This window comes from Athene noctua, chromosome 4, assembly GCF_965140245.1.
Source record: "Athene noctua chromosome 4, bAthNoc1.hap1.1, whole genome shotgun sequence".
NCBI lineage: Eukaryota > Metazoa > Chordata > Aves > Strigiformes > Strigidae > Athene > Athene noctua.
Genome location: NC_134040.1, coordinates 50,725,508 through 50,737,747, shown reverse-complemented (window position 1 = coordinate 50,737,747; position 12,240 = coordinate 50,725,508). Strand labels below are relative to the sequence as shown.

Below are 12,240 nucleotides of genomic sequence, written 5' to 3'. Positions count from 1 at the left end.
TTTCACAGGTGGAAGACATAAAGAGAAAGGGATTTGAAGAATCATCAATAGCGACACAGTTACAGGATGGAGCAGTATGTGTTCATTTAAGTAGGAAACCATATGGCTTCTGCTGATTTTAATGAAGGAGAATGAAGGGCCTGAGTCATAAGAAGTTCAGAATATATATGTATGGGTTAAGGATTAACAGAACATTGCAGTACACCGTGTTCAGTGTGCCATGATTCAATTATAAAATAGCTATGCATAACATACAAATGGCCAACTCCTGTATGACTTTGGTCTTAGTTGTGTTTTTGAAGGGATAGTGTATCTTATACATATACACTGTCTTCTCTGAATCCTTTGAACAGTGGCCTCGGCCAGATGAACATCCCCAGAGTGTAGAGGGTATCGCCTTTGGCAAGAAGTCCATGCAAAGGAAACCCAGCAGTAATTTGAGTCTTACTGGGTGTTTTATGCTTCACCCCTCTTGATAGTTGTTTTTAAAGCATCAGGCCAGGCCTTTAAGCTCTCAAATGACATATCGCCATGCTTTCTCTCTTCCTCACCAGGCTGGAATGATAAGAACTGATAAAGATGAATACTTCATTGAGCCTTTGGAAAGAGGAAAGCAAATGGAAGAGGAAAAGGGAAGAATCCACATGGTGTACAGGCGATCAGCTGTAGTGCAGCATCCCACCGACATGCTCCCTGATGTCCATACAGAAGGTATAGTACTCCTATGTTGGTTGTTTACAGATCTATCCCAGGTAACTCTAGCCTGTGGTAGCTTTTGAAAGAGGCAGTTTTGACTGGGCTGTTTGAAAAGAAAGCACTTAAACATTTTGCTGAAATACAGCATCAGGTCACAGAGGCAGTTTCTTGTGCTTTCATCTGGGAGAACAGAACTCAGTCACAAAGTGTTCTCATCAAGAAATGTGGAATATGTTTGGTTTTTTCCTTCCTTAAACTGAGGGCAAATTTTGTACTGCTTTAAGTTGGAAACAAGTCTGAGCTCTACCTAAGTTGGTAAGATGTTGTGGGACATGAGATCTTAATAGAAATATTCATATGACTTTAATGTTCTAAGTTGTTATTAAGGCTCTTCTGTCCATACAACTTTTGTTTAAAGTTTGGGTCCTATTCCTTTCTGAGTAATAGCTAAATTGTGCCAACGATTGATACTGTTTTCCTCCTTCTACTAGTTGCAATTAATGCAGTTTGAAGGCACTTGTCTTGACTGGATATATTTTGACATATCCAACAATCCCCCTTCGTTGTGAAGATAATGTGGTTGGTCCATCTGAGAATAATTATAGTGTAGTCTGATCCACTTGCCTGTATGTTTCCCCCTGGCTTTTAATATACAAATCCTTATAAGCCAATGCATTGCATAGTGAACACTGAAGTTTTTGACACTATGGGCTGAGGATGAAAGAGCAACTACATTCCCTTTCAGTGCTCTGCTTCTTTTTCAACATCTCTCAGCCTCTCAAGTTCCTATTTGTACTTGGTGTTCACATGTTCTTAAACTTAAAGGGTTTTGAGGAGGACAACTACATACAACACACAGAGCTAGAATTAGATACAGATATTCAACAGAGAGGAGTCAAGCAGTCCCTCATTGCCAATCCTCATGATCTTAGATTATTTGGAGGGTTTTTTCTGGAAAAACAGGTAGGAATTGACAGATTTTTTGAAAAAAATCCCTTCAGGCTTTTATTAGTGTTTCAGAAGATTAAGGACATGCTGCCGACTGCGCTATGGCACGGCAGTACTGCAGCAGGCTTGGGGACCAGCAGCTGTCTGAACTGTGCAGGCTCATCAACCTGGCCTTTCTTTGAGACCTGTGCTGCCAAAGGTACTTTGCTTTTGGTACACCAACAAGGTTGTTTAAACCTAGCTCGTGCATGTCTGTTGTGTGATTGACTAAACAGTGCTAAATAACCCTTTGTAGTATTGGCAGTGCACTCAGCATGATGTTTCTGCGTTGAATCCATTTGGTTAGTGAGGCTGGCAGACTTGGACCACTGTTAGAGACAGTGCGTATTTGATGATGGACCTTCTGGGTCTCCTGCAACAAATTCAGCATCTCTATCCTTGACAATCTTTCATGTGCTCGCAGACTTTATTTGTATGTGTTTTGAAGCCATGGAAGCCTTTGCAAATCTCAGGTAGCTACAACATGGGGAAGGTCAGCAGGAGCATGCAATAGCTGACGGGAGTTATTCAGGAATTTCTAAATTGCAATTCATAATATATGAAAATTAGTGAGATGATAAACATCTAAATTATGAGTCCTACCTCAGAATCTTTGAATGTTGTTTGGGATTTTTTCAGTTCTTTGAGGGTCTTAATGTCTTCAGCGTCTCCCCATCTTCTTTTGTTTGTTCAGAGGGAGGGCTACAGAACAGCAGCTACCTTTTCATAACTTACAGTCATCATTTTAGTTAGTGTCAGAGCCATGTGTCTGTAGCTGATTTCTTGTTCATCAAGGAGTTCAGACTGAAAAGGCTTGTTTCTTGTAGATTGATTTGTTCCATCCTTTGGCAGAGGGGATCTATTTCTATGATGCTGTGCGTTGTTTTTTTAGCATTTGTCTGGAAAAGATCTGTGCAGTATGTAATACAGGTCATCGTGTTAAGTGGAACCAAGAACCAGAAAGATGGCTATGAATACCTTGAGGGCATTTAGTGAGAAAGGAGCAACATGAAAGGAACAAGAACTTGATCAAACATAGACAGACTAAGGGAACTTGCTGCATCCCATATAACTCTGAGAAAGGTACAGCTTTTTATTTCAAGTGGAAGTGGAGGGTATGAGAGAAGAGAGGTGCTTGTGTCTGCTGCTTGATTACAAGTCTTACCAGTCTTGTCTTGAAACAGCTGAAGGTAGTGTCATGTTACTGGGAGTGCTCTGAAGCCCAGCTGGTCTATAGAGAGCTAGGCTGGGTCACCAACCTGTTCTACCCCTAGCAAAAATGAACAGATTTTTGGCTGTGGTATAGTACAGCAATCTGTGTCCATTGTATGCACTGGTAGGTGTTTTATTGATGTATCACACACATATAAATATGAAACTTATCTATATTTCAACTTGTGATGCAAAATCTGCTGATTTTGCAACCAAACCCGACTCTAACGCTTTATTGTACTTTCTGTGACTAGTATTTTAGCTTTTATTATCTATAGGATTTCTCCTCCCTCCCCCTGTCTTTCATAATTTGAAATGCACATTAAAGGAAAACTGTTTACACCATTTGTACCACTGTGCTTACACTAACTTGTTGATATGTTTTTGATTTAAAGTTCCTAGAGCAGTAGCCACAGATTTGTAGGTAACTCGTGTGTGTAACCGTGCCTAGCTGAAGGTGCCTGGTAATGCCAAGGTACAATCCAGTCCTGTAGAACCTGCAGCTTATCATGGTAGGCAAAAGGGGATGTTTTGTACTGCCTAGATTGCTGCCATATTTTAACCAAGCTCTATTCCTGTAAGACACTGAAACCATTCCATCCCAAAAGTTTATATTCTTGAGTAAAACCTTACCTAACATGAAAGAATTGCCACTACAAAATAGAAAACACTGTATGGGCTTTTCAACTTCCATATTTCTGTATTTTGGCACTGTCTTGGTTTTGCTAATCAATTAGGTCATTTGCTAATCTGTAAGGTCATTTACGACAACAGGCGAATCGTGTTTGCATGTTCATTTCCATGCCTGTTGAGCTAAAACAAGTGTGCAAGTCCTATTAAAGTTTGCCTTTACAGAAGAGTTTTGACCTCTTTCTAATGGACATTATACACAGAAAAATTCCTCTTGATTATTGCCTTGCTGAACAGTTCAATGTACTAGACAAACTGCTTTTTTATGCAGGTCATTTTCAGTTTAAAAGGGGCCAGAGAACCTCTCAACAGCCCACATATAAGACCATTGGCTGATCCTGGCACAGGTAACAGTATGGCGTGCCTACACTTGTGTGAGAATGCTGTAGATGTTCATAGTGTTGGTATCTTGAACTTTCTCCTAAGAGGGTTTCTTAAGTGTGTTAGATGAGTTTTCTTCTAGAGGTGAGCTTCCCTTGGTCTTTAATTATCAGATGTGTCTAAAGGTCTCTGCTTGCCAGTGTGTTGTGGAAACTAGAAGGCTTTCTGATCTTTCCTGTTTTTCAGAGATAAAAGTTAGATGGAGGCTGGCTAACTTTCCCTCCTGGTTACTTTTCAGCTGGAGTAATTTCTTTGCTTTTAGCCACCTTTCATCATCTTTGACTAAGCCAAGTTACTGACTACTTCCAATTGAGTAAAGTCTGATCTTTATTGTACTGGGTTTTTTAATATATAAAGCAGATTGTAGTCTTGCCTGCACTGTTGTTTGGTAGCTCTACCTTGCCTCAGATTAGACAAAACCAAGGAGTAAGTTGTATTGTGTTTATCCTTATGACTTCAAGATGACAGATGACTCAAAGAACTAAAAATTAAGATAAAAAAGTACTTAAAATTGTTGTTGTCAGTGACGTTGTTATAAAAAACTGGGAAACACTGTGTAAAAGCCTTCCTCCATAATTAAACAGGACATACTGCGTTGTGCTCTCTCTACAAAAAGTCAGTTTTCCAAGATACTATTGTCGTGAAAGCTTCCAACTCCAGCTATATGGAAGAAGCTTTCAGTCTGACAGGACATCTGGTATTCCTGAAGGATTTTAGAACATTTGGGAATTTGTTGGACATTTTTCAAACAATCAAACAGAACGAGCATAGGAGTTCTAAGTCAAAGAAACACCATCTTAAGAGCAAGGTTTTAGCAATGATCACAGTGTGGAGCATTTATTGGTTCCTGTACTGTGTTCTCATAGAAATAAGCACACATATACGACCTATCTACTTCTCTTTGTTTTTCTTTATTGCAGTTGTTTGTGATGAAGTGGCAGAGAGCTTTCTTAGGTTGGAACTAGAAATCTGAGTTTCTGGAGAAGGTATTAGGATGCTTGAGCTACTGCATAGTGTGGGTTTAGCCTTTGCAGTTTTGCAGAAACATAAGCCTACCACTGAAGCAGCACCCTGTGCTGATTGCTATTTATGGTATCCATGGCTATCTGTAGCCTCTTTAGGGAATGATGGCATATGGCATGCACTACCCTGGTGTTTTCATCATTTGCTTTGTGTTGAGATTGGTTTCCTTAGAAGTGCATTACATGAAAACTCAAGAAATCAGCTGGGAAATCCTGCCTTATTCATTTGAGGAATGCTGTAGGATGACAAACCTGTTAACATTTGTGTATAGGCCTTGGTTTTCCTTCCCTCTTCATGTCTGTGCTAGGAGGAGTGCTGGGAACCTTCTGCATCTTCACACACTGAAATGCTTACATAGCCATTTTTTTTATGTAGGGGGGGTTTTTTGGTTGTTTTTCTTTTTTTTACTTCTTTCATTAATATAGGGAAGAGTACCTCAAAACACTTAACAGAAAACAGGAAGAAATGTGATTATTTCAGAAAGAAAAGTTAAGTGACAAGATAGCATGTGCTTCCCCCCTCCATTTTTTGGGGGTAATTTTTCTTTTAAATTTCATCATCTCTCAAGGAGCTAGAAAAATATACCAGAGGCTGAACCTTTAAAGAGATGGTATAGATATCCTCTGAACTGGTGGGCGTTTGTTGTTCTTTGTGTGCGCAACCAATTTACACTTCTTGAAGGAACCCTTTGTTAATTATTAGATTTATATACCTCACTCTTTTCAGTCATTATGCTGTGAATATGATCTCTTGCATGCTCTCAATATCTGGTGGTTGTTTTATGCATATAAAATGCCTGTGCTCTCACTCTGTGATACCAGGGAATGGGGGTAATTTTCCGTATGTTGACAGACTGGTGGCAGAAGTGGTTATTTGTATTTCATTGGTAATCCATCTGCTAATCCAAAGGATCTTGTTTTACTGTATTTCTGGGAACCTGATCTTTTTTCTGCTAATGTGAGGTCATGCAGGGACCTGAAAGAAGTAGTAGGTCCTGACCAGTTAATGTTAAAATCATTTTTAAAAAAACAACTACCTCATTGGTATCAGCAGTCTCCATTGCCCTGGGTAAGCCTGGTTTAAATGCTGAGCCTGGGTTAGTTCTTTGGAACAGGGGAAGCTCTTCCTCTTCTCAGGATGGTAGCCAAAGCCTCCCCCAGGAAGTCTCATCTATTGAAAACCACTTACACGTAGTAGAATATGACACTGCATCAACAAATGTCAAGTGGATTTCTCCCCTGGGAACAGAAAAGACTCTTGATTATTCTTCCTTGTGAAGAACTGGGTCAGATAGGAGTCACAGAGAAAACCATGTGAAAACTGGTCAGCTCATAATATTTAATGTAATCATGACCTCATACCACATTTTCAAAACACATTTTGAAAAAGTACTTTCAAAAAGTACTGTCCTAATTTTTGTCTGAATTTGAGAAAATGATTGAAAACTTATATCTGTGCTTGGAAGTGAGGTGGAATCAAGCATCATGACCCTGGTAGGAGAACATGAATGAACAGATACATGCTTACAGCAAGTGACAGTGAGTTGAGACAGACTGCTCAGACTACAGAGGACCTTCTCACCAGGCTTGGTAGGAATATAGAGAAACAGGTGGCACTCAGAATTTCATAGAAGTTCTCAGCTAATACAGCGTGCTTTCATTTGACTTGTGCTGGAGGAGAAACACAACCCAGAAATGCATGTATTGACGGTGGGGACTTAGCAGCCCAGCAATCCTAATGAGTCTTTTCAGCTTTAGAAAATGTGATAAGTGCACAGAGGGAGGAGGAGGTATTATTTCTACAGCCAACAGCCTCTGACCATCCATTCATCCAGCAGTATGAAAAGGGGGGAACTCCTAGTTTGAGCTATGATGAGTCACTGTGTTTAATCTACCAAATGTTTATTGTTAAACCAAAATGAGTGAGCTGTCCAGAGAATAACCCTGTTTTGAATTATTACTACTTTAGCATCATCCATGTCTGGTACTGTATCATGAAGGCAATTTATGCAAGTCTCTATACTGTTCCTGAAAATATTTTAAATAGTTGCTGTACTGTAGAATCCATATGAAAAGATCTGTGACTTGGCATCCCCTGCTAATGCTTGTGGGCAGGAGTTTGTAGGATCCCACCAAGCACTTGCTCTGCTATAGCATTTGCCTGCTCTATGGGGTCGCCCATCTGGATGGGGAGCAGAAAAGGATTTTCTTGCAGTGTGAGAGGCGATGCTCAGGGAAAAGGCTGTGCTGGGCCAGGAGAAGGGAGTAGTATAGCTCCTGAGACTTTTTTTTTTTTTTTTTTAAAGACACTGGAAATTTGTTTTTAAACATCTGGGATGAGCATCTGATTAGGTACAGTCTGGGAATCCTATCACAGAGCAGGACAATCTCTAGAATTCTTCATGGGTGTAAATATGCACGGTTGTCTCCTAACGGCTTTTCCGTATCAGATTGCCCTGGGATGACATTTTGTAAGCTTGACTTCCCCAGTAATTTAACTCTTGGTCCTAAAGACACTGAACATCTGTACTTCTCATTTTAGTTGAGTACTACAGGTACTCGTGATCAGCGTTCACGTCATGAGTGTTATTCCCAAATACCATCTGTTAAAGAAAAAAATGCTTATTTTTAAGGGCAAAAAGAAGCAAATATCAGAAGACTCCATTTTGAGGGTGAAGGGTCTGGGGGACAGAGAGCAAACAAGCTGTGCATACAAAGCTGAAAAAACTAGAATAATGTATGAAGCTGTGATGTTAAAACATCATTTAAATAAATCTTTAAATTTTTATCACCAAAATAGCTTTTTACTTAGGAAAGGAAAGCAGTGCTCTCTGGACAAGTCTGAGTTGGAAGGTTTTGAAAGTACAATGATGATATCATTGTGTCTGGACAGGATGAAAAGAATCTGTTCTCCTTTGTTAATAAGCTGACAAGCATCACCAAGATGTGTGATCATTAACCTTATTCCTTGAAAGCTGTCAAGAAACAGGCAAAGAACTGTAGAGTTTAGAATCAAATTTGCACCCAGGAGGCCTTCTTTGCAAGTCGTACTGAATCAGGCTCCAGGAGTATGGTAAAATAAAACCCAAATTGTATTTCTCAGAAATGTAAAAGCCTGATCCAAGTCCACTGGGGTCGTTGAGAAGACTCAGATTTACGTCAGTGGGCTGATGAGGCACATTTTGGATCATATTCTACTTGAGCTGATCACAGAGAGTTTGATTTATCTTTCCTCCTCTTCATTCATTTATTATTTTTTCCATGCACTTTCTTTTCATATAGTATAATGACGGTAACCAACCTTGAGCATGGAGGTTACGCAGCATGTTAATGTACTCAAAATTATCCTGTTTTATCTTCCTCTTCACATCATAGTATTTTTTTTTAAATTACAACCTACTCACCCAGAGAGCACTTGAAATTAAAGTATTTTTGTAATTACTTCCTAACAGTGGGAAACAAGGAATAGGAGCCTTTATCTCCCAGCTTCCTTTCAGAATTTTCATTTTCCCTAAAGAACCAAAGTGCTTGTGTGGCTGATGGGGTTGCCATGGCACTGGCTTCAAGTGTCTTTGTCCCAGGTGGGAAACATGTAGGAGGAAGAAATGATTTGGGAATTGCTCCTGGTTGCCAGGGAATGAAACCCTGGAATAGAAGGTAGAAGAATGGGAAGACTATTGCCTGCTTTGGAGACCTCCCTCAGCACTTCCCCAGGCACATTAGTGTTTCTTAGAAACGTCATCATGCCAGAAGGTGTCTGAAATCTTTCCCAACAGAATTTCTCATGACCTGTGTTCTGGTGAAGGATATTTTAGGTGCTGCACAGCAAAACACATAAGTTTGTGCATCAGTAATAACAGGAAAGCTGGAACTGATTTCTGTGGAGACTTCGTACACCACATTTTGTAACGTGCTCTATTGCGATATAGGCATTCTTGTCTAAGTTGTATTGGTGGCGATAACCTGTGTATGTGTTCATCTAAAGACATCCTGCCTGTTTATCCGGAACTGCTAGAGCTTTTGTTTTTAAATCAGCCTTCTTCTATAAAATTGACATTCAGTAGGATTCGTTGAAGTTCTTGATTGAATACTGGATTGTGGGGTTCGGGTTTTTTTCACTTTTTCAGGTAATAGTTTGCTTAATCAAAGGAAAGGTAGTCAATAAAGTACTTTTCAAACAGGAACAGCACAGCATGGTACAAAGGAAAATGAGTATTGGTGGTGGATGTATTTACAATACATGGGGAAAAAAGAGAAGGGATTGAAGGAGAAGGAGAAGTGGGAGGAAAAATAATGAGAAAACCATCGAGCACTTCTAGAAATGGAAGTAGATGAGTAATACCTTTGAGTGCAACAGAATTAGAGCCTCTCCAAGGGTTTGAGTATGTGTTTGCACCACAGACAGAAGTGTTTTCTTAGCCTGGTTAGGCATAACCTGAACTAGATTTAACTTTCTTTGCTCGCATATCAGTCAGTCAGTACAACTGTGGAATCAACTGAGATTGCCACAAAACATAACCAAGAAGTTATGTGTAGTATTGGGTTCTACAGAGCCACTCTTGCTTTGGTCTCAACCCAGAATGCCCCATGGTGAATGTGGCCCGGGATGCATGTCCTCCATGTGTTTTAGTACTGAGGGCTGGCCCACAATCAGGTTTCAGATCTGCATGCATCACCCTCAGAGTTCACAGTTGGGCTTTGCCCACTTGTCCTCAGGTGCATTTTGGGATTCATCTTGTACTTGGAAAGTGTGTTTTAGTTTTTCCTGTCTGTCCTCTCTTTCTTAATGATATGTGTCACCAGAGGCATACAAGAAGATTGGACAGTTGGGTATGAAGTTGGCTTAGTGAGGTGTTTTTCCTCCCAGTTCAAGTCAACTCGATGTTGTGTATTTCCAGTCATGTGCTGGGAGGTGCAATTTAGCGATTAGCTGTCAGAACTCAGTGATGAATGCTAGTGTCGTCCTGTGTGCAGTTCCATACATCCAGCTTCAAAAATAAACCCAACCCGATTCTTCCTTTAGATAAACATCCAAAATTTGTGACATGAGTGGAGAAGAATTAAGGTGCTTGTCTGTAGACTGTGAATTATATACTGTCTTCTGGGACATCTCTCAGTTCCCTTTGTGTGCCTGTCTGTTTGGCCTCTATGGCTCAACGTTTCACAGAATCAAACGCGGTAACTCAGCGGTTGTGTTTTCAATATTTCCAAGGATGGAGATTCCACAACCTTTCTGGGTCCCTGTTCCAGTGTTTGATTACACTTGTTATGATTTTTTTCCCCACTCCTATCTAATTGGAATTTCCCTTGTTCCAACTAATGTCCATTACCTCTCATCCAGTAAAAAGGTTTTAAACAGTAATGATCACTGTGTCCAGAAATTCAGTAGGTAGTGAGATAGCTGGGTGTTTCCTGGCAGATTCACTATGCAGCCTTGACTTTTCACAGTTGATTTCATAATTGCTCTACATTAAAGGTTGAGTTAATATACAAAAAGCATTTGCATGAATTATAACTGGGCATGTTAGACAACAGGGCTGAAAAGTGCAGGTGGTTAACAAGTGGAGTACATAATCTGCTGTAATCAAACAAGGAGGTCTGTGGCAAAGGTAGGAATAGAACACATTTGATGCAAATACTCATCCCTCATGTTAAAGAGAGTTGTAAGAGTTAGTAAGATGTATTGAAATTATATTCAAGGTGTGTCTAAGAAATTATATTCATGAAGTGCACTGCTGTAAACCTGCTGCACTGCTTGGCAGTGAGGCCATGATAATGAAGCTGAGGTTCAGAGTGATGTGTCCTTGGGGAAAGAGTCCCTTCATGGTAGCCAGATAATTGTAAAAAAAACGTAAGATCCATGGTCTCTGCTGTACAGGCTTTATCCTGTTTGCTCTAAAATGTGTATAAGTAAAAGAAAACCCAGCCTTCATAGCTGAGGAAAAGCTTGTAAAATCTTTTTAAGACAGAAACAGACTTGAGTAGGAATGGATCAAAAAGTGATAGAAAGTGACTGTCAGGGAGGTTGTGCTTACCTCCCGATGATGGGAGTAGGGACATCCATCTGTTTAAGTCATCTTCAATTCTTGGCAATAACAAAGGAAAATTATTCTTAAATAAAACCAAGGATAAAGGCTTGATTCCAACTGCAGGCACCCAAAGCCAGGGTAGTAAAACACACAGAAATCTGTATGAAGGGAAAATTGAAAAAATGGAGAAAGATCAGTACATGCAACTTGCAGCCATTGCAAGGATTACAGTTTCCCAGTAAAAACTCCTTATGCCCCCAAATTATGTAGGAAGAAGAAACCTTTGAATGAACAGTGGTGATGACAGCAGAGATTTTTTTTTAATATTGTGTAAGCAGCTGTTCTCATGTGAAGGGATCCTGTTCTGTTTACAGATTATATTCTTAAAGTAGTGTCCTAAGAGGTGAAGACATGCCAAGGTGAGGACCACCCTCTGTGCCCTTTCAGCACATGTCCAGCAGAACAGACAGTTCTGGTGTCGTGTCAGAGAAGAGCATCACACCAGACTCGCCATTGCCTCCAGTGGATAAGGAGATGTTAAACCCTGCACATGGTGCTTTGTCTGTAACAGTAAACACTAGCCAGCACTTGGTGTCTTCTCCCTAAGCACAACAGTTACCAGAGCTGGTTTTGTGCTGTATGGCAGCTCTGAGTAGTTAACTAACTGGAGATGATGCTTTTTGGAGCAGCGTGATTCCCAGAATGAGATTCATAGTGTCAGCTAAATATATAGTGAAATAATAAGCAGCTCTTGCCGAGATTTCCTCTCTGCTGCCTGTTTCATTCCCATTGTTTGAGGCTGGAGGTGAGTAGAAGCTTTTAAGGGAAGAATAATGTTAATGTAGGTAAATAATAACTGTCGAAAGTGCTGGACAGCATTGTAGAACTGAGCTCCCTAACTCAGATAAGAAATAACTCATTTCTGCTACTGAGTGCAGGAAGAACGATGATGAGAGACAGTTAAAAATGCTTTGAAGTTGGCTGAGTAAGGTAGAGATGAGGGACCAGGATGGTGGTATCCAGGGACGATGCCTCCTGTGAGCTCTGGCCAGCCATCTGCCCTCCCCAAGTCCCGCTTGACACTGGATGTCATACCAAGGATGTACCAGGAGAGTCCCTGTCAGAGAAAATGCACTGATAGGAGGCAGAAGAGATGCCTTATCAAGATGAATTTATGTGAGTTAGAGGTCAGGAACATGAGGAAATTAATCCTCCCACAGCTT

At 40.3% G+C, this 12,240-nt stretch overlaps 1 protein-coding gene across 2 annotated transcripts in view; it reads left to right on the top strand.

The window, feature by feature from the left end:
• Positions 1-12,240, top strand: part of ADAMTS3 (ADAM metallopeptidase with thrombospondin type 1 motif 3) — a 128,277-nt gene that overhangs the window by 40,977 nt on the left and 75,060 nt on the right. For both annotated transcript variants that reach the window (XM_074905337.1, XM_074905336.1), the window contains exon 4: positions 555-711. In XM_074905337.1, coding sequence (XP_074761438.1) covers positions 555-711 — 157 coding nt within the window. The remainder of the gene's footprint in view (positions 1-554; positions 712-12,240) is intronic.